General features: G+C 43.6%; 1 protein-coding gene across 7 annotated transcripts in view; it reads left to right on the forward strand.

Annotated features, from left to right (window-relative positions):
• The first annotated feature begins 657 nt into the window (after positions 1-657).
• Positions 658-23,703, forward strand: part of TBXAS1 (thromboxane A synthase 1) — a 178,574-nt gene continuing 155,528 nt past the window's right edge. For all 7 annotated transcript variants that reach the window (XR_002724959.1, XR_002724960.3, XM_023184859.1 and 4 more), the window contains exon 1: positions 658-919. Coding sequence is in view for 5 of the 7 variants with exons in the window: in XM_023184859.1 (XP_023040627.1) it covers positions 828-919 (92 nt within the window). In the remaining 2 variants the exon portion in view is untranslated. The remainder of the gene's footprint in view (positions 920-23,703) is intronic.

Consider the following 23,703-nt stretch of genomic DNA (forward strand, 5'->3'; position numbering starts at 1 on the left):
TGGAGCTGAAATTCACCATGGAAGCCTCCAGATGCTGCTCTGTCTGGAGCTGCAATCTAGTTCTGCCACCCATCCACTCTGATCCCCTCCATCTCTCTGTCTACTTTAATCAGATAAGCTCAAAGCTAGAACAAAGGACCCATATATGAGCCGACGGATCTGCCTTCAGACACTTGAGAAACCCTCCAACTCACCGTGAGAACGCTGACCCGAATCGGGATCTCTGCTTGGCTCCCACAGCCAGACACTCGGAGAGGTCTCAGACCCAGCAACTAATGGACTTGGTGGGATGGTTGTCCTCAAAGCAGCCAGCATTTTTATCAGGATGGTGTCTGATCCCATATTGTTCTGGGATATTCAGAGTCTCTTGACATGTATCTTCACTTAATTATGAATTTTAAAAATTACAGATGGATGTAGATATAGATATAGGGATTATAGACATAGATATAGATAGACTTCTCTCTTTGAAGACTTCCTTTCAGAGTACAAGTCCATGGTTACAACCATTTTGTTTCTCAGCAAATATGGGGAAGTCTGCTTTTCCTCTCTGAGGAAGTTAACATAAATGTTTATTGTCAGTGTGGTCATCAAGGATTAAAATTGCTGATTCATTCCTTTACGCAGAAACCCTTTGTTGTGCCCTCCTCTTCCTTCCTCTTTATAGGGAGACACTCTGAGAAAGAGCACACTGTGGGGGCCCACTCCATGGGATGTTTTCTTGATTGCCTGTTCCCCTTTCTACCTGCAGAGCCCGGTTCCCATAAGGGCAGTGGGATCAGCCTCCTGTCTCATCTGGAAGACCACCACTCTGTGGTCTCAGAGGAATGATGGAAGCCTTGGGGGTTCTAAAATTGGACGTGAATGGCCCCATGGTGACGGTGGCCCTGTCAGTGGCTCTCTTGGCCCTTCTGAAGTGGTAAGTGCAGCCAGCCCTAGGGACTGTGACAGCGTCAGCAGTCTCACCCTGGAGCCTTGTTCGTGCCATGGCGGGGTATGCGGGAGTGTGTTTTTCTTCTTTTCTAATCTAGCGGGAGTGAGTATTAGCACAGCTTCAGAATTAAAAGCAAACAGCCAGGTTAATCTTTTGCTAAAATGCATGAGATTGAAGTGTCAGGAAAGGCTGGTGATTCAGTGACTGAGAACGCTACACATAATTAAGTTTGAAAGAGATGGAAAAAGAAACAAATTGGAAAGGCATTAGGTTTGGGTAGAAGTATTTCCTTGAACCCCGTCATATCTCCTCACCTCATTTTTCTAAAATCCTCTGTTCTTGTTGGATTTACAGTGAATTCAGCCTCTTGGTTCATATTACATTCAAAACAAAACAAGACTTAGGAGCTGTTTGGCAAATGTGGGCCTCTTTGCGGGAAGTCATTGAGAGGGATTTCTGTAGGTTTAAGGACAAAGTGGTAGATCTAATTTCTCATATTTGATACAGGGAGATGGATTCTGATGAACATATTGTGTGCAGTTCCCACAAAATTTGAGACCCTGAAAGGATCTCAAACTTGAACTCCGAGTTGCTCCCCTGTGGTTTTGTTAATTCAATAGCAGATTTTCCTAAGCCTGACTCTGGTGTCTGTAGATCGAAGGCCTCATAATATGCTACATTTATGCATATTCACCCTGCCAGTTAAACTTATTAGAGTTACCCATTCAATCAAAAGCACCTGGATTTAGACAGCTCTGGCTTTTGAGGGCAAAGTGGAAAAAATAATGGAGAACTGGAGTCCGAACAGAATTTTAATTTATGTTTTCGGTAGTAATAAAGCCTTCTCTAGATTAATAACTGGGAAAGCACTTTGAAAAGCATCAAGCATTATGCAAATGTGAGGTATTATTCTTTTGGAATTTGCATAGCTGAGAGTGGAATTCACGTTTGATGTTCTATGATGATGAAATTACTTCTTGGAAATTGGCTCTGAAACCCAGCCTCAGTCCCAGTGCTGTTTTTCTTTTTAACTGGTTTAATTATTTTTTTTGAACTTTTTTCTCTCATTGTAGCTTATCTTGGATTGAAACTGGCCACATGTAAAACCAAGAGCAAATGGTAGCCCCTTCCCTGCCCCCAGCCCCCAGTAATCCATCTTAATGTGTTTTTATGCTCAGGGAAGCCCGAAGCACAGTGTCTGACATGTAGAAAGTGCTTAGTTGATGTCAGCTACTATAATTCACTATCTATCATCTATGTAACCTAAAAGAAAATAAGTCTTTAGTGGTTTAGGTTTATTTTTAATTTCTTACTAACATGCTTATTCATATCAGTCTTATCAATAGCTATGCTCTGACTGTGGTTCTCAAAGTGGACACATTTTTACACTTTTGTTTCAGTCTTTGTTGTGTCTGAGACCCCAGCTCAGTGCCTGGCATGTAGGAACACCACACCATTCAGCAGGGCAGCTGTGTGTTTGCTGTCTATTTTTGGGCCATATTAATAACCTGGTTCAAAGATGCAAAGATTAAGATAAACGTACCAAGCAGAAGTGGTAAATAGGAAGTGAGAGCTGACTTCTATTTGTTATTGCAAAAATATGTATTAACCTGTTAATGTGTGCCCAATCTTGGGGAGACCCTGGTACAAGGTCAGGGAGCAGGAGATCTGGAGAAGGTGCCCAAGGCAGGGGAGACACAGAGGTTCTGGGGGTGACCTCGATGTCTAGAGAGGATACTGCAGAAGAAGCGGAGGCAGCAGGAGAGAGGTCGTGGCCCTGGCTCTGGTGCTTTTGGGTCCATCCCTTGATTCAGTGCAAGGGGAACCACCCTTGGGCTTTCAACCCTTCTGTTCCAGGTGAGACCCTAGTCAGCCACTAAGCAACAGCCACCAGCTTGAATGAGGCAAGGCCCCCTTCCTGTTACATTCTCTTGAAAGGATATGTGTGGAAGAGACAGGGGTGCTTGTCCTCCAGTGAGAGGACTCACAGGCAAGGAAAGATGCAGGTATAGAGACACTTGCAGGAGAAACTGGCAGGGGGAGTGGGTTAAACACTGCAGCACATTAGTCTTTGCTTTAAGTGCTACATGTGCCATCCAGCCAGGTGAGATGGCAGCGGAGAACCTATACCCTGAGAAGGTGAAATCAAATGGGCTGGGTGCAGTGGCTTATGCCTGTAATCCCAGCACTTTGGGAGGCCAAGGCAGGCAGATGACTTGAGGTCAGAAGTTTGAAACCAGCCTGGCCAGCATGGTGAAACTCCATCTGTAGTAAAAATACAAAAATTAGCTGGGCGTGGCAGCAGGTGTCTGTAATCCCAGCTACTTTGGAGATTGAGGCAGGAGAATCACTTGAACCTGGGAGGCAGAGGCCGCAGTAATCTGAGATCATGCCACTGCCCTCCAGCCTGAGTGACAAAGAAAGACTCTGTCTAAAAACAAAAACAAAAAAAAAAAAAGAAGGATGGAGGGGATCATGGTGGACAGAAGATAGGACTAGATTGCAGCTCCAGACAGAGCAGCATCTGGAGGCTTCCATGGTGAATTTTAGCTCCAGATCAACTGTAAGAATAAACCATCAATCCTGAGGGGACCCACAGACCCTCTGAAGGAAGCAGATTGCTCCTGCACGACCCAGGAGACACCCCAGATGTTGAGTGCCCCAACTGCAGAGGTGGGAAAGGGAGACCCTCCTCTCCCAACACACTCCCCCAATATTGAATAGGAGAAATATTCTAAGACATAGACAGCTTAAAGAAAAAAATAAAATAAAAAATTCAGGAAACTTTGGATACACTTTTAGAAATGTGAAATGCTCTGGAAAGTCTCAGCAATAGAACTGAACAAGTACAAGAAAGAAATTCAGAGCTCAAAGACAAGGTCTTCGAATTAACCCAATCCAACAAAGACAAAGAAAAAAGAATAAGAAAATACGAACAAAGCCTACAAGAAGTCTGGGATTATGTTAAATGACCAAACCTAAGAATAATTGGTGTTCCTGAGGAAGAAGAGCATTCTAAAAGCTTGGAAAACATATTTGGGGGAATAATCAAGGAAAAGATCCCCAGTCTAGCTAGAGACCTAGACATCCAAATATGAGAAATACAAAGAACATGTGGGAAATTCATCCCAAAAAGATCTTTGCCTAGGCACATTGTCATCAGGTTATCCAAAGTTGAGACAAAGGAAAGAATCTTAAGAGCTGTGAGACAGAAGAACCAGGTAACCTGTAAAGGAAAACCAATCAGATGAACCACAGATTTCTCAAAAGAATCCCTATAAGCTAGAAGGGATTGGGGACCTGTCCTCCAGCATCTCAAACAAATCAATTATCAGCCAAGAATTTTGTATCCAGTGAAATTAAGCATCATATATGAAGGAAAGATACAGTTGTTTTCAGACAAACAAATGCTGAGAGAATTGCCATTACTAAACTACCACTACAAGAACTGGTAAAAGGAGCTCTAAATCTTGAAACAAATCCTGGAAACACATCAAAACATAACCTCTTTAAAGCATAAATCACACAAGACCTATACAACAAAAATACAAGCTAAAAAGCAAAAGCAAAAAACAACAACAAAAATCCAAAGTACACAGACAACAAAGAGCCCAATTAATGCAATAGTACCTCACATTTCAATACTAACATTGAATGTAAATGGCCTAAATGCTCCACTTAAAAGATACAGAACTGCAGAATGGATAAGAACTCACCAACCAACTATCTGCTGCTTTCAGGAGACTCACCTAACACGTAAGGACTCACATAAACTTAAAGGGGTGGAAAAAGGCATTTCATGCAAATGGATACCAAAAGTGAGCAGAGCAAGGGTAGCTATTCTTATATCAGACAAAACAAATCATAAAGCAACAGTAGTTAAAACAGACAAAGAGGCGCTGTGTGTGGTGGCTCATGCCTGTAATCCCAGCACTTTGAGTCACAAGGTCAGGAGTTCATGACCAGTGTGGCCAACATAGTGAAACCCCATCTCTACTAAAAAAAAAAAATTAGCAGGGTATGGTAGTAGGTGCCTGTAGTCCCAGCTACTTGGGAGGCTGAGGCAGGAGAATCACTTGAATCCGGGAGACAGAGGTTGCAGTGAGCTGAAATTACACCACTGCACTCCAGCCTGGGTGACACAGAAAGACTCTTTCTCAAAAAATAAAAAAAAGAGAGAGACAAAGAGGGACATTATACAATGGTAAAAGGCCTTGTCCAACAGTAAAATATCACAATCCTAGACATATATGCACCTAACACTGGAGCTTCCAAATTTATTAAACAATTACTAATAGGCCTAAGAAATGTGATAGATAGCAACACAGTAATAGTGGGGGACTTCAGTATTCCACCGACAGCTCTAGACAGGTTATCAAGACAGAAAGTCAACAAAGAAACAATGGATTTAAACTATACCTTGGAACGGATGGACTTAACCGACATATACAGAACATTTCATCCAACAGCTGCAGAATACACATTCTATTCAACATCACATGGAACTTTCTCCAAGATCAACCATATGAGAGGCCATAAAATGAGCCTCAATAAATTTAAGAAAATTGAAATTGTGTCAAGCACTCTCGTAGACCACAACAGAATAAAACTGGAAATCAACTCCAAAAGGATCCTTCAAAACCATGCAAATACATGGAAATTATTCAATAACCTGCTCCTGAATGAGCATTGGGTAAAAAACAAAATCAAGATGGAAATTTAAAAAATTCTTCTAACTGAATGACAATAATGACACAACCTATCAAAACCTCATAGCCCTAAATGCCTACATCAAAAAGTCTGAAAGAGCACAAACGTACAACTAAGGTCACACCTCAAGGAACTAGAGAAACAGGACCAAACTGAACCCAAACCCAGTAGAAGAAAGGAAATAACCAAGATCAGAGCAGAACTAAATGAAATTGAAACACACACACACACACACACAAATGTAAAAGAAAAATGAAACAAAAAACTGGCTCTTTGAAAATATAAACAAAATTGATAGACCATTAGCAAGATTAACCAAGAAAAGAAGAGAGAAAACCCAAATAACTTCACTGAGAAATGCAACAGGAGATATTACAGCAGACACCACTACAATACAAAAGATCATTCAGGGCTACTATGAACACCTTTATGCACATAAACTAAAAAACCTAGTTGAGATGGATAAATTCCTGGAAAAATACAATCCTCTAGCTTAAATCAGGAAGCATTAGATACCCTGAAGAGACCAATAACAAATAGTGAGATTGAAATGGTAATTTAAAAATTACCAATAATAATAACAAAAAAAGTCTAGGACCATAAGGATTCACAGCAGAATTCTACCAGACATTCAAAGAAGAATTGGTTCAATACTTTTTTTTTTTTTTTTTTCAGACGGAGTCTCACTCTGTCGCCCAGTCTGGAGTGCAGTGGCACAATCTCAGCTCACTGCAAGCTCCACCTCCCGGGTTCACCCAATTCTCCTGCCTCAGTCTCCGGAGTAGCTGTGACTACAGGCGCCCGCCACCTCGCCCGGCTAGTTTTCTGTATTTTTTTTTTAGTAGAGACGGGGTTTCACTGTGTTAGCCAGGATGGTCTCGATCTCCTGACCTCATGATCCGCCCGTCTCGGCCTCCCAAAGTGCTGGGATTACAGGCTTGAGCCACCACGCCCGGCCGGTTCAATACTTTTGACACCATTCCACAAAATAGAGAAAGAAGGAACCCTCCCTAACTCATTCTATGAAGCCAGCATCACCCCAGTACCAAAACCAGGAAAGGACATAACCAAAAAGGAAAACTACAGACCAATATCCTTGATGAACATAGATACTAAAATTCTTAATGAAATACTAGCTAACTGAATTCAACAACATATCAAAAAGATAATCCACCATGATCAAGTTGGTTTCATAACAGGGATGAAGGGGTGGTTTAACATACACAAGTCAATAAATGTGATATACCACATAAACAGAATTAAAAACAAGAATCATGTGATAATAGATGCAGAAAAAGCATCTGATAAAATCCAGCATCCCTTTATGATTAAAATTCTCGGCCAGGTGTGGTGCCTCACGCCTGTAATCACAGCACTTTGGGAGGCTGAGGTGGGCGGATCATGAGGTCAGGAGATCGAGACCATCCTGACTAACATGGTGAAACTCCATCTCTACTAATAATACAAAAAAAATCAGCTGGGCATGGTGGTGGGCACCTGTAGTCCCAGCTACTAGGGAGGCTGAGGCAGGAGAATGGCGTGAACCTTGGAGGCAGAGCTTGCAGTGAGCTGAGATCATGCCACTGCACTCCAGTCTGGAGACAGTGAGACTCCATCTCAAAAAAAAAAAAAAAAAATTCTCAGCAAAGTCAGCATACAAGGGACTTACCTTAATGTAATAAAAGCCATCTATCACAAACCCACAGCCAATATAATACTGAATGGGGAAAAGTTGAAAGCATTCCCTCTGAGAAATGGAACAAGACAAGGATGTCCACTCTCACCACTCTCCTCTTCAACATAGTACTGGAAGTCCTAGCCAGAGCAATCAGATAAGAGAAAGAAATAAACGGCATCCAAATTGCTAAAGAGGAAGTCAAACTGTCACTGTTTGCTGACAATACAATCATTTACCTTGAAAACTCTTAGGACTCCTCCAGAAAGCTCCTAGAACTGATAAAAGAATTCAGCAGTTTATGGATACAAGATTAATGTACACACATCAGAGCTCTCCTATACACCAACAGTGACCAAGCAGAGAATCAAATCAAGAACTCAACCCCTTTTACAATAGCTGCAAAAATAAATAACAAATAAATAAATAAATAAAATACTTAGGAATATACCTAACGAAGGAGTTGAAAGGCCTCTACAGGGAAAACTACAAAATGCTGCTGAAAGAAATCATAGATGACACAAACAAATGGAAACGCATCCATGCTCATGGATGGGTCGAATCAATATTGAAAAAATGATCATACTGCCAAAAGCAATCTACAAATTCAGTGCAATCCCCAGCAAAATACCACCATCATTCTTCACAGAATTAGAAAAAACAATCCTAAAATTCATACAGAACCAAAAAAGAGCCTGCATAGCCAAAGCAAGACTAAGCAAAAAGAACATATCTAGAGGCATCACATTACCTGATTTCAAACTATACTATAAGCCCATCATCACCCAAACAGCATGGTACTCGTATAAAAATAGGCACACAGACCAATGGAACCAAATAGAGAACCCGCAAATAAACCCAAATACTTACAGTCAAATGATCTTCAACAAAGCAAATGAAAACGTAAAGTGAGGAAAGACAACTTTTTTCAACAAATGGTACTGAGATAATTGGCTAGCCACATGTAGGAGAACGAAACTGGATTCTCATCTCTCACTTTCTACAAAAATTAACTCAAGATGAGTTAAAGACTTAAACCTAAGACCTGAAACTATAAAAATTCTAGGTATAACACTGTAAAAACCCTTCTAGACATTGGCTTAGGCAAGGATTTCATGACCAAGAACCTGAAAGCAAATGCCTTAAAAACAAAGACAAAGAGCTGGGACCTAATCAAACTAAACAGCTTCTGCACAGCAAGAGGAACAGTCGGTAGAGTAAGCAGACAACCCACAGAGTGGGAAGAAATCTTCACAATCTGTACATCTGACCAAGGACTCACATCCAGACTCTACAATGAACTCAAACAAATCAGTAAGAAAAAAACAGAAAATCCCATCAAAAAGTGGGCTAACAACATGAATAGATAATTCTCGAAAGAAGATATACAAAGGAAAATAAGTCATTATTTGAAAAAGATACTTGAACACGCATGTTCATAGCAGCACAATCCACAATTGCAAAATCATGGAACCAACCCAAATGCCCATTAATCAATGAGTGGATAAAGAAACTGTGGTATATGTATACTATGAAATACTATGCAGTCATAAAAAGGAATGACTTAACAGCATTTGTTGACCTGGATGAGATTGGAGACTATTATTCTAAGTGAAATAACTCAGAAATGGAAAACCAAACACTGTTCTCACTGATATGTGGGATCTAAGCTATGAGGATGCAAAGGCATAAGAATGATACAATGGACTTTGGGGACTTGGGGGAAAGTATGGGAGGTAGGCAAGGGATACAAGACTACAAATATGGTTCAGTGTATACTGTTCAGGTGATGGTTGCACCAAAATCTCAGAAATCTCCACTAAAGAACTTACTCGGCCGGGCACGGTGGCTCAAGCCTGTAATCCCAGCACTTTGGGAGGCCGAGATGGGCGGATCACGAGGTCAGGAGATTGAGACCATCCTGGCTAACATGGTGAAACCTCATCTCTACTAAAAAAAATACAAAAAATTAGCTGGGCGAGGTGGCGGGCGCCTGTAGTCCCAGTTACTCGGGAGGCTGAGGCAGGAGAATGGTGTAAACCTGGGAGGCGGAGCTTGCAGTGAGCTGAGATCCGGCCATTGCACTCCAGCTTGGGCGACAGAGCCAGACTCCGTCTCAAAAAAAAAGAACTTACTCATGTAACTAAATACCACTTGTACCCCAACAACTTATGGAAAAAGAAAAAAGAAAAACAGGCTGGGCATGGTGGCTCACGCCTGTAATCCCAGCACTTTTGGAGGCTGAGGTGGGTGGATCACAAGGTCAGGAGTTCGAGACCAGACTGGCCAATATGGTGAAACCCCGTCTCTACTAAAAATACAAAAATTAGCTGGGCGTGGTGGCGGGCGCCTGTAGTCCCAGCTACTTGGGAGGCTGAGGCAGAAGAATCGCTTGAACCCGGGAGGCAGAGGTTGCAGTGAGCTGAGATCAAGCCACTGCACTCCAGCCTGGGAGACAAAAAAAAAAAAAAAAAAAAAAAAAACTAAAAAGCAAAAGGCACACCAAGTTGCTTCTTGTGCTCTCAACCAGCTGGTGAGTTCTCCAAGGGCAGGGGCCAGGTCTCCTATCTGGTTACAGTTCTGGAATCTTCTGCCAATGGCAAGGATGCTCTGCTAGCATGTGGTTGAAGGTAGTAAAGTTAAGAAGTCCACATCCATCAACCCCACCCCAGCACCCCAGGACTCACTGTGGGGCTCCTGCTCCTTCAGTGGGTCCCCTGTGGCTCTCTCCCCAACAACCTGGGCTGGGGTTGGAGTGCCGCTGTTTGCTGTGCTGTGAATGGTCCTTTGTTGCTGTATGAGGCCTCCTCTTTCCTTCAACTCCAGGCTCAGAGGAGGTTCCTCAGGGAAGTGTTTTCTGTTTCCAAAGGAACTTATGACTTATGAGCCCCCTCTCAGCCCTGCTTTTATCCCATCTCTGTCTCTCACAATGCCTGGCACATAGTTGGTGCCTAGTAAATGCTGACTGGAGGCTAATTCCAACCTCTAAGCTCTGCCTGGTGCTTTCTTCCTGTGGTTCTTCTCTTGGCCTTCACGGTTCCATACAAATCTAAATTTTCTTGCCCATGTGACCCACTTCCTTTCCTGAAAGCTTGCTGTGTTTTCAGTTTGTGTCAATTTGCCATGCACTGTCCCAGTCGTTGCAGATGGACTGTTTTTTTGTCCCTTCTTATCCTGTAGAGCAGACACCATGCCATGTACTTAATGCACACTTCTTAATTATTAGGTATATGCGTGAATTTGGAAAAAAGACAAAAAGAATTCTTTTCTTTAAAAAGACAGTTTTAAACTAGGCATAGTACACTTCGATTGTTTTCCCAAAACTGCCTTGGACACCATTTTTCCATGATGATTATTTGATTTAAAGTGACCAGTGTGTGGCTGAACTGTGTGAACTGGGGCATCGGGGGATCAGGGCTGCACCACCAGGCTGGAGATGGAGCTGGGGATAGAGACTGTATTAGCTGGAAGTACATGGAGCACATGTTAAGACGATTAACACACAAGATAACACATTTTAAAAACTAATTTTTTCCCATATAAAATGGTTTAAAATTCTTACTTCTGGAAGAGATTTGATGTACAAGAAATGAGTTGTACGAGGTGAATGTTGCTCGAGGCAACCGTAAGTCCTAGCGTATTTAATCTTTCAAGCAACACCTAAGGACTGGCAGCTGGGTTCCTGTGAGAAGGATAAAGATTGCTTTATTCTTTAAGAACCAGTGTAAAGAAATAGCTCAGATAGCGCTAGTGGATTTCTTTCTGGGATGGGGTTCTGGGTGATTTCTTTTCCCTTCTTTTAGTCTTTCTGCATCTTTTGTATTTCTTTAATGAGTGTGAATATTTAGCAAAAAAAGAGAAATTTTACTAAAAAGAATGGGAAACTGCTCCTTTCTAGTGGCGAAGGGGAAAGCAGTTTCACGCTTTAGGTGTGAGGTTTCAGGACTGTAGTCTAACTATTTCTTCCAGTGGAGTAGAATGTCTGAAAGGATTTGGAGTAACAGGGCTGATGAAGTGGCAAGGAAGGTGGGTAGCTATCTAACCAAGTATGTGAACATGGCCTGGATGGTCTTGTAGTAACAAGCTGCGCTTAAGGCTCAGGTACCAAGACCCAGAGGTACGTAATCAACTCGACATCAAAAATAGGAATTCAGGCTGGGTGTGGTGGCTTATGTCCATAATCCCAGGGCTTTGGGAGGGCAAAGTGGGAGGATCGCTTGAGCCCAGGGGTTTGAGACCAGCCTGGGCAACAAAGAGAGACCCTGTTTCTACCAAAAAAAAAAAAAAAAAAATTAAAAATTAGCCAGGTGTGGTGTTGCATGTCTGTAATCTCAGCTACTTGGGAGGCTGAGGTCGGAGGATCTCTTGAGCCCAGGAGGTTGAGGCTACAATGAGCTGTGATTGCACCACTACACGCGCACTCCAGCCTGGGTCACAGGGCAAGATCCTGTCTGTAGTCCCAGCTACTTGGGAGGCTGAGGCAGGAGAATCACCTGAACCCAGGAGGCAGAGGTTGCAATGAGCCGAGATCACATCACTGCACTCCAGCCTGGGCAATGAGAGTGAAACTCTGTCTCAAAAAAAAAAAAAAAAGGAATTCAGATTCAGAATAAGTTAGTGTTCTGATCAAGTCCATTCTAAGACCAGTTTAAATTGAAATGTGATTGGTGATTATTAAGATTTAAGACTATCACAGATTATTAAGACTTAAGTTTACCACTATCCCTGGAAGTTCCTTTCCCAGAGAGCTTGGTCTACATGTGAGAACTGGACTTTAATTCTAGACCCACATCTACTCCAGACTATATTTAAAAGGCAGCATTGGGATGGAATATGGGAGCCAAGATGAGAAATCTGAAGAGGAAGAAGCCATGTAGGTATTCCCTGGCACAATGAGAGGTGAGCTCTGGAAAAGGCAACCCGTCTCTAGCATATGGGGACTGAAGATCAATTTGCTCACCATTTCCCAACTTCTGTTCCTAAAAGTGTTTGGGAAATTATGTCTAAATCAAGCCCTTCTTGGAGATTCATAGCATAGCAAAGGCCCTGAAAGGTTATTTAATAAAGAAACCTGTTCGGCTTTATTTAACCAGTGTTTTCCCAGCGTCTTTGCTAAAGTGCTGCTTCCTATGGCCGTGGTGGGATGGGCAAGGGACCCACCGAGATGGTCCCTTGAAAAGGGCGGTCGGATGAATTGGTAGCTGCACAACCAGTGGAAATGGAGGGGCCACAAGACAGAGGAATAAAACATTCAGATTGCCCCTTTGCAAGCTCTGAGATTCCAGAGTTGATGTCTTGTTTCCTTCAGGGCACAGAAAATATGGAGTCTAGCGAACAGAAGCAGGGCGCATGCGTAGGAGTGGTCCAGGTTTACACTAAAGGAAGTGAATAGTACCCACAGCTGTCTGGCAAGGTGGCAAGAGAGCGCCTCGGAGGTCGTGAGTGTCCCTCACCATCTGTAGGAATGCCACAAAAGCCCTTGCTGCCAGGCATGAGCAGCTGGTACAGAAGGCCACCGAGGGCCTTCCCGATCTGGACTCCATGACTTCTATGCCCGTTGGCGCTCTTGCAAGGGCCAGTCTGTGCTGCCGCTCAGGAAAAGCAAGTCAGGTGCCATACAAGCCACCCAATGGCGGCTGCTACTTCTTCTGCCTGGGCACCTCATCATCCTCAGCAGTAGTTCCTAGGTGTGAGGGTGGCGAGGAGCTCAGAAATACAGAAGTGGCTTTTACGGGCCTCGTGGTAGCTTCATGCCTGACTCTTGTTCTCTCCTCTCTTGGCCCGGCCTCTTGGTCTTTCTGGATCACCAGCCAGTCAGACTCTCCTTTGAGAAGCAGAAGGTCTTGGGCGGGGTCTTGAAATGCAGGGAAGAATTGACTTGGCAGAGGAGAGGAAAGGGAAAATTTCAGGTGGGGAAGTAGCCCAGGCAAAAGCAACATGAGAGTTTGTAACATTTGCTGGAGCAAAACATTAGGAGTGTGAATAATAGACACGGTTAAGAAATACATTTTAAAGGCCGTGGATAATTTTCAGTGCCTCCAAGCATCTAGAGAGGGATGCATGCTATTTCCCTTTTTTAATTTTTTTGTATTTTTGTCTAGGATATGATGGGTACTTCGATTTAATAACTCAGTGATGAGCTTGGAGATAAAATTGAGCCTGCTATGAAAACTAGGTCTGTGGCTTCCTTGAGGACCGTTTCTACAGAATATTATTTTTTTGTTTTCTCGCTCTTAAATGGTTATACACAATATCCCTATCCTTCTCCTCACTTTATTGATTTTCCAGAACAAGAGTACGAGGTATGACTATAAAGTAACGTGACTGATTATTTTAGCATACACTCCGGTACTTATACAGCCAAATGAATTTTATGACCTTCAAAGGCATTTTCCTGATAGGCTCAACCCTTACTGCAGATATGCCACTATCAGAAAACATATTCCTAGCACTTTTTGTGGGAATGGCTCTTGGTGCCTAGATGCAGTCCTTTGAAAGCCCTCAAGGCAACACATCTTTGTGGAGAATGGATTGATTTTTAAAAAACAGTCCACATTTTGGCAAATAGATGATTAAACAGAGTAATATTATTTGCAATATATAAAAAAAATGTGATTATAAAACAATGCAGAGCTTGCAGAAGAGGGGTATGAACCAGTTCTGGAAGCCTGGGAATTTTGTTGAGGGGCCACACTCACTGGCGTAGGAGTTGGTTTTCATTTTTGGTTTTGGTTTTTTTTCTTTTCTTTTCTTTTCTTTTTGAAACAGAGTCTCACTCTTGTCGCCCACGCTGGAGTGCAGTGGCCTGATCTTGGCTCACTGCAACCTCCACCTTCCAGGTTCATGCGATTCTCCTGCCTCAGTCTCCCAAGTAGCTGGAATTATAGGCATGAGCCACCATGCCCAGCTAATTTTTGTATATTTTCAGTAGAGACGGGTTTCACCATATTGGCCAGGCTGGTCTCGAACTCCTGATCTCAGGCGATCCGCCTGCCTCGGCCTCCCAAAGTGCTGGGATTACAGGTACAGGTGTGAGCAACCGCTCCCAGCTGGTTTTGGTTTTTAAAGAAAACAATAGCAACGGTCTTAATACTTATGGTCATACCGTCTCTCATCTAGTAAGGAATTCAGGCTTCTGGTAGCATCTGTTTTGGGGGCAGAGATGAAAGAAGAATCTTATTCGTTGTATAAGCAAAGCAAAACACCAGATTGATGTGTGTCCATTACTGAGCTGTGTGAATGGGTGCTCAGCGCTGGCTTCCCTGGGAGGAAGTGACTCTCCCAGAAATACAATGATTGAATGAACTCTTCCCCTACCCCCAATGCCATCATAACAACAAACCTAACAACTATCGCTTGCCATCGAAGGGAAGTACGCTGTCTATGGGAACCCTGTAGCCTTATACGGACTTGTTTTTTACTTGCAGGAATAGCATGCATCTGGACATGGGAATGAGACTGGGGAGAAAGGGATGGGGCAGATGCTCACACTGGTATTCATTGGTAATTCAATTACTAAGAGCCACCTCTTTCCTGGTTTACCAGAGATAGGTGCTGTTGCACAACTTCCTGGTGGATAGAGTGGGGAGTGCCGGCTGATAGGGGAGTTCCCTGGAGCCCTTGGCTCTCTCTGTTGCCTTCAGCCTCAGCCCTCAGTGCAGAGTTTGGCCCTGAGCCACGCTGTGGGGACCTCCTAAACTTCCCCTATGTCCTCCAAAGGTGTGCTTCTTAGGTTTCGCCTCAGCAGTCAGCCAGTTCCCGAACACAATCTCAGAAAGAGGCCAGCCCCTTTTATCCCCTCGAAGGTGTCTAGAAAAAACTGTGTCAGAGATGATCTGAAAGCAAAGCCAAGCTCTACAAATAGTGACTTCCACCAATGCCTTGTTTCCCTGCGCACTGCACACTCTCCCCCCCGGAAAGCCAGTGCCATATTCCCAAACCAGCAGCTGCCTCCACTTTCTGATCCGAAAGGTGCCCTAAAGTCCTCATATGTGCTTCCCTCCTTCCTGCACAGACATGTCTGTTCCCTCCAAGCTGCACAGCGCATCCCTGTTGCTTGAATGCTCTCCCCTCTTGGTTTAACTGAACTCCTGCCTAACCTTCAAAATTTTGTCTAAATGTCACTCTTCCATAAAGGTCTCCTCCACCAGGCCAGGCCTCAACCAGTCCTGCCTCCCGTGGACTCGCTTCCTATCTCTCTGGCTATCTCGGCACTTACTACTTTGTTTGTTTGTTTGTTTGTTTGTTTGTTTATTTAGAGATGGAGTCTCACTCTCTCACCCAGGCTAGAGTACAGTGGTGTAGACTCAGCTCACTGCAACTTCCGCCTCCTGGGTTCAAGTGATTCTCCTGCCTCAGCCTCCTGAGTAGCTGGGGCTACAGGTGCATGTCACCACACCCAGCTAATTTTTGTATTTTTAGTAGAGATGGGGTTTCATCATGTTGGCCAGTCTGGTCTCGAACTCTTGACCTCAGGTGATCCACCCACCTCGGCCTCCCAAAGTGCTGGGATTACAGGCATAAGCCACATGACGCCCAGCCCACTTTATTTTGTAGTTTATGTATGTGGCCTATCTTCTTGGCTTGACTGTAAGCCCCTAAGGGTAGGGCCCACATCTTAAGCCAATGAGTGCCCTCCACATAATTGCTGCTCAATAAATGCTAATGATCATGATTACGCCTCTGGTAACTGAGATAGCAGCACTATTGCCAAATGATTACTGTGACAATGTGTGTGTGTATGCATGCCTGTGTATGGAAGAGGGAAGGATCAATCTTCCCCTAATTGCACACTAGTGGTACTGTGTTCTCAGCACCTGGCAGAATGCCTTGCACATGGCTTGTTGAAAGGGGAAATAAATCTTGATTCATGCAATCATCGAATGCTGAAGGTTTTCTAGGCTGTGAGCTGGTTCTACCTCATTGGTGTGCTGTGGATAACATTCCCATGAATTCAGATAGATAGAGGAACTGGCCCATTTGAAATTGAAGAGCAAGACTGCAAAAGAAGGGGTTGATGGAATGAAGGACCCAGCCATTTGGAATATGTGGTACATGGGGGTACATAGAGCACTCAGGGTCTGAGTGGGGTATCCTGACACCAGACTGGGGGGACAGGAGGCATCCAACCTCCAGCAGAGAGGCATCAAAGAACAGACACTTTCTCCTTCACTGTTCTATTGAGCACAAATCCCCACAGTCTGAAGCAATAGTATCTCAACTCTTCCCCAACATCCACTGGTAATATGATTTCCCCCATAGATCCCGTGTTCTGTGTCCCAGCAACAATGTATATTTAAGTAATGATTGATTAATTTTCTCATTTTAATTATTCAAAGTCAAGCTAATTGGAAAGCTCTGCCAGTTGAGAATAGCTGATCAATGAGATAACCAGCATTAGTGTACCAAGTTATAATTCCACTCCAAAGCAAAGAAACTCGACATTTTCGTTAACCTGCACCATGGCATTGTCAATAAATGCACGATTTACATTAGGCTCTTTGAAATATTGAAAACATCTCATGTACCCTCTTCCTACCTTCACGAATCAGTAGGCATCTGGGAACCCCAGGCTGTAAAGCAGTGAAGAGGGAATGCAGTCAGTTGTACCTTAAGGATTTTAACCACATCTGTACACAGAGAGTGACCAAAATTGGTAGCATCATCTCATGATCTAAGGGTGCATACAAGGAGGCAATTGGGAGGTTCTCAGGAGAAGTGTGGCATTGTGGAAACCAGCCAGGCCTTTACAGTGTAGGGACAGACACACCTTTTCCACTGGGTGACCTTGGGCCAGCCACTCCCTCCTTGCTCATTTCCTCATTGGTGAGAGAGGGCTGGGACACCTGCCTCTTGGCACTGGCACATTTTCCACCCAGCCCCCCAGGCTATGCTGGGAATCAGCCTCACACCTTTCTTGGCTCTCACCCTAACGGTTAACCCTCCACAGTCTGGCCAGTCTTGACTCCTTAGTGTTCCTCTCTCTATCTGCTTTGCTTCTGCTGCAGTTGAGGGCTTCAAAATCACTCCTTGGCTGGAAATAGCCTTCCCATGGGTCTCCCTGCCTTCTATCTTGTGCTCCCCAAATTTGTCCTGCAACTGCAGCCACCAGCTTGCTGCTTCTCTGCATAGAACCCTTCCCTGGTCCTCCTGTCTAAGGAAGTGAGTGTTCCTGGCCTGGCTCCTGAAGCCCCTCTGACCTGGTCCCATGCCCCTCTGCAGGTTCGGCTCCCATCACTTCTCACCTGGTACCTGGCTCCCAGGTGCTCACAGCTCCTCCCACACACCATGCAGTTCACTGCCAATTTATTTCCTTCTACCTGCATGTCTTTCCCCCTTCATTCAGGTGAGAGCTTCTCCAGGAGTCTCTTCTGCATCTCTGGGTTCTTGCCCCAATGTACCTGGTACCATCCCTGTCTCTCATCACTTACCTGGCTCCCCAAGGGCAGGATTGGTCCTTCCTCAGCTTTAGCTGAGCACCCAGCATTGTGCCCAGGGGAATCAATACATTTCTGTTGAGTAATAGGCACTCAGTTACTTGTTGAACCAAACTGCATTAGAAGAGATGACCTACAGGATTTTGTGTGGCATATGCATTGTTCTTCGCCACTATGAGTATCATCCTAGAGATTTTCTATTCATTTCTGGTTGTGTGCCACTGCAACCAGCTATCACCCCAAATTGTCATATAACAAAATATAGTTGAATTGAACTCTAGGGTTTTTTTTGCTTGTTTGTTTTGTTTTTGTTTGTTTTTTGTTTTTTATTTTTGAGACAGGGTCTTACTCTGTTGCCCAGGCTGGAGTGCAGTGGCACAATCACGGCTCACTGCAGTCTCAACCTCCCCAGGCTCGGGGGATTCTCCCACCTCAGCCACATGAGTAGCTAGGACTACAGGCAAGCACCACCACAGCAGGCTAATTTTTGTTTTTTTTTTTTTTTTTTTTTTTGTAGAGATGGGGTTTCATCACGTTGCCCAGGCTGGGAACTCTGGATCTTAATAAAAGATTTTTTTCTTTAGAAGTCAGGCTAGGCTGGGCTGTGGGTTGAAGTTCATCTCTATGCGATTTATGAAGGAAAGGATTGCTAACCAAAATCATTGTGCAAAGGTGACGGCTCAACCCATTTAGGAAAATAAACTATTCCCGAACACTTCAGCAGCTTGCCAGTTGATCAACGATCCCTTGAAAATACACTAAAAACACTCTAGTCTTCCAGTTGATCAATGATCCCTTGAAAACACACTAAAAACACTTCAGTCTTTCCACCTTTCCACACTTTTATAATGGCCCGGGGGTTAGGCTTTGGAATCAGATCTCCTGGATTCAAACTCTGGCTAGCCTTGTGACCTTAAGCAATGGATGTCAGGTCTTCATGTCTCAGCTTCCCCATGTGTAAAATAGGGATACTAACAGTACCTACCTCTTAGCATGTTGGGAGGATTACATGAGTAAGAGCACAAGGTGGACTTAGAGCAGTACATGGCACAGTTCAGGCTCGATAAACATTAGCTCTTAGTGTTATCTGATAACTGCACGCTTATATTCAACAAAAACTGCATAGATGCTGGGCAGCTAGATCTTGGTTTTTATTTTGCTTATCTAGTTATTTTGTAAACATCATTCTGAATTCTCAACTGATCCCCAGGAATGCATTGCAGTGAAAAGTGAGGAGAGGCATACTTCAAACAAGTGGCCTCATTTTGAATGATCTTGGACTTATACCACTAAGTAGCTTTTGACCTTGAACAAGTAAAATGAGGTTTTAAAACTGCATATTAGACTTAGTAGCTGATGCATCTTCGGGGATGCTGGGGATGGTCACTGATGATGTGGTGGGGACAGAGCCACAGTGCCACAGGTTTAGAAATGATGGGGAAGGGCCAGGCGCAGTGGCTCACGCCTGTAATCCCAGCACTTTGGGAGGCTGAGGAGGGCGGATCATGAGGTCAGGAGATCGAGACCATCCCAGCTAACACCGTGAAACCCCGTCTCTACTAAAAATACAAAATATTAGCCAGGTGTGGTGGGGGGTGCCTATAGTCCCAGCTACTCAAGGGGCTGAGGCAGGAGAATGGCTTGAACCCAGGAGGTGGAGCTTGCAGTGAGCCAAGATCACGCCACTGCACTCCAGCCTGGGTGACAGAGCGAGACTCCGTTTAAAAAAAAAAAAAGAAAAGAAAAGAAAAAGAAATGATGGGGAAGGAGGGCAAATGAAAAGATGACTGTGGGCTTTTCTTCAAGGTCGGAGATGTCAGCCACCTCTCTGAGCTTGATCACTTTTCCATACGGTCAAGTGGAGATAGTCATTCTCTCCCTGTCTCCTTGAAAGGAAGTATGAGCGCTTGTGAGCAATAAACCTTACACCAACATATATTGCTATTAGTCTATTGATGGCATCTGTTTACCTCTCAGTTGTAGGTGTTTAAAAATTAAAGAAAATGTATTTCTTGAAAAGTGCACAATAAATCAAGCTTTAAACTCAATTTGCTTTCCAGAAATTTTTCAAATTTTCCCATGACAAAATTTACATTTATTTTCTGATTTTAACAGTAAGAGTACCATTCTAATTTTCATTTGGTCTTTGCTTCATTGGTTGACATTGCTTGCCCTTGGACTTGAGAACTTGAAGTATCAATGAGGCATGGCACATCAGTAAATAAACCCTGCTAAGCCATACTCTACTCTCTCCCGTTGACCAGACCTTTTGTTTCCTGCTCACTCTCATCCAAGCCCTTACCCTCATCATTTTCAGTGACACCTCATGATGGTGTCACTGCAAATGCTTCTTTGCAGGTTCAATTCTCTCCTATCATAAAATAAACAACTGAGCCAGCCAACTAACCAACCAACCGACCAACCAACCAACCTACCAACCAACTCACTAACCACCTCTTCTTTGACTGTATGGTCCACCCCAGGCACCACTCCACTTATCCTTCTCTTCCCAGCCTAGTGGCTTGAAAGAGGACTTTGTATTTGCTTACTTTCTCACCTCCTATTTACCCCTGATCCCTGCAATAAGGTCTCTGTTCCATTCTATACTGAAACGGCTTTCTTCAAGGCCACCAGTAAGTCTCTAGTACCTAAACTGAATTAACAGTTTCTGATCCTTCTCTTCCTTTGGCATTTTGCAATGTTTGCTGTTAGTTAGTTAGTTAGTTAGTTAGTTAGTTAGTTAGTTAGTTAGTTTGTTTGTTTTAAAATAGGATCTTGCTCTGTCACCCATGCTGAAGTGCAATGCTGCAATCATAGCTCACTGCAGCCTCAAACTTCTGACCTCAAATGATCCTTTCACTTCAGCCTCTCAAGTAGCTAGAACTACAGACATGTGCCAGCATGCCCAGTTAATTTTTAAATTTTTTATAGAGATGAGGTCTTACTATATTTCCCAGACTGGTCTCAAGCTTTTGGCCTCAAGTGATCTTCCTACCTCAGCCTCCCATTTAGCTGGGACTATGAGTGCATGCAATCATACCTGGCTAATTTTATTCTTTATCTACTTATTATTATTATTATTATTATTATTATTATTATTATTATTTTGTAAACACAGGATTTTGCTATGTTGCCCAGGCTGGTCTTAAACTCCTGAGCTCAAATGATCCTCCCACCTCGGCCTCCCAAAGCACTGGGATTACAGGCATGTATTACCATGCCTGGCCACTTTGCAGCATTTGATTATGTTAATTTTGGGTATATGTCGAAGCTGTCAGTTATGCAGGGGTAGAAAAAAAGTTGTGCATCATTGAGTATAATGCAATGGCCCCATTTTACAGATGTGAATATGAAGGTCCAGAGAAATTACATGATTTGATATGTATTAGTCAGCTATTGCTGCAATAATGCTGTGTAACAAAACACACCAAACTCATTGGCAAATGACAATGTTTATTTTTCTCATGGTCTGTATGTTCGCTGGGGTAGCTTTGTTCCAGTCTGACAGTGGGGTTTAGATCTGCTCCACATGTTTGTAATGAGACCCAGGCTGAAGAGAATATTAGGGAAGTGCTACTCCTGACGGGTCACAGGGATGCAAGAAATGTAAAATGAAACAGTAATATCTCTTGAGGCCTCAGCCTAGAAACTGCTAAGGTAATTTCTATCCAACATTCTATTGGCTAAGCAATCCACATGCCCAAGTTTAACATTAATGGGGTGGGGAAGAAGACTGTCCACTATAGTGGGAGGCACTGCACAGTCATGAGGCAAAGGGCATTGATCTAGAATTTTGATACATATGGGGCATGAAGCATCAGGAGCAGTGATTCACTCTACCCCATGCTCCACGATTACACAGCTGGATTCTGATCTTTGGCAAAGCAGAATCTAGAGGCCACAAGTGATAAGACAAAACCATAACAAAAAATAAATAAATGAACAAGAGCTTAAAGTGAATGGACATATTAACTTTTATTGTAAGTGAAAACAGTGACTTTCTGGGGAAAAAAAGCAACAGGCCAGGTGTGATGGCTCACATCTATAATTCTTTTGGGAGGCTTACTTTGGGAGGCTGAGGTAGGAGGATCACTTGAGTGCAGGAATTCTCGGGACCAGTCTGGGTAACATAGGAAGCCTCCATCTCTACAGAAAATACAACAATTAGCCGGGCGTGGTGACAGGCATCTGTGGTCCCAGCTACTCAAGAGGCTGGAGTGAGAGGATCACTTGAGCCCAGGATGTGGACGTTGTAGTGAGCCGAGATCGCACCACTGCACTTCCAACAGCAAAGACCCTGTTCCAAAAAAAAAAAAAGAAAAGAAAAGAAAAGAAAAGAAAAAAAGAAACCAAACCAAATAACAGAAATGGAGAATTTGCCCACTGAGACACTGACACGGTGAATCATGGTGATCTTGCTTATGAAGTGATAACATAGCTTCAGGAGTGTTGAAGCAGGGTCCAGAGCTCAGTGTAGGGGCCAGGTTGGTCCTGGGCTGAACCTGGGGACAAACCTAGGAATTTCTAGCCAAATAAGCAATAGAGGGAAGGGTCTGACTGATGACGGAGCATGAGCACACTCTAGGAAGGGCAAAGAATTGATCTGGGGGATGGGATGGGGCGGGGCCCTAAGATTTCAACTCCAGCCTGGAAAAGCAGGACTTAGGGAAGGCATGTCTGAAGTCCAGAAGACCAGGGGAAACCTGAATGCAGAAAGCACAGCTTATTCACCATGTCCTGAAATACAGCAACCAGGGGACATTCTTGTAGATTGTGAGCTGTATTGCCGAGGACAAATTCATTGTTCTACACTGGGCAGTAAATTTATGGATGTTGTTATGCCAAGAAAGGAATATGGCTGAAAGCATAAATAGCTCCAGAATTGTTTTAAATATTCTCATGGGTGCTGGAGGCCCTCTGGGTTATTAAGGAAAAAATATGTTTATCTCTTGCCTTTCCGGAAACCACCCTTTGGTGCTGGCTAGTGCCTGTCAGAAGAAAGGGTGTATCCCTGTATCACAAGGGCTATTACACATGGTGAATTTAACTTGGGTTCTCAAAGATAAAAGGAGACTCTTGTCTTGCTTCCATGCTCCTTCTTGTCCTGCACATTTGCCCACTCACCTCCAGTAAGTTGCTCTGGAATGTGAACAGGGAGGTTTCTTACAATCCAGAATCAGCCACAAAGTCTCATTTCCTTTCTTCCCATAAAAAAGATGTGCCGATTAAAACAACCAAAATATAGACTAGTTAGTGTAATAACAATAAGTAGCAAAAACAAAACAGAAAAACAAAGCACAACATAAAAAAAAAAGATGTTTTTGAATTAGTGTCTTCTTTCATCAAGGTCATTTTCTCTCCATCTCACATCCTTTGTGACCCTAGGGTGGTGTGGAAGACCCTTCCCCACCCACACCCACACGTGGGGTATTATTTGGGCCTTTTCCAGGGACTTCTGCCTGTTCTGATGGTCTTTGCACTGGGCTGGGTAGCATCCCCCATCCCCAAATTCATGTCCATTAGAACCTCTGAATGTGACCTGATTTGGAAATAGGGTCTTTGCAGACATAATCAAGTTAAGATGAGGTCCTACTGGATGAGGGTGGTCCCTAATCCAGTGACTGGTGTCCTTATAAGAAGAGTGAAATTTGGATGCTGAGATGGACAGAGGGAGGATGATATGTAGATATAGTCACACAGGAGAGAATACTGTGTGATGAGCAAGGCGGAGATTAGAGCGATGCATCTACAAGCCAAAGACCACGGATTGCCGGCAACTACCAGGAGCTGGACAGACACAAGGAAGGAGCCTCCCTTCGTGTCTTCAGAGGGAGCATGTCCCTGCTGATGCCTTGATTTCAGAATTCTCAACTCCAGAATGATGAGAGGATAATTTCTGTTGTTTTAAGCCACCCGGTTTGTGGCAATTTGTTAGAGAAGCCCTGGGA

Source organism: Piliocolobus tephrosceles, chromosome 8 (assembly GCF_002776525.5).
Source record: "Piliocolobus tephrosceles isolate RC106 chromosome 8, ASM277652v3, whole genome shotgun sequence".
Taxonomy (NCBI): Eukaryota; Metazoa; Chordata; class Mammalia; order Primates; family Cercopithecidae; genus Piliocolobus; species Piliocolobus tephrosceles.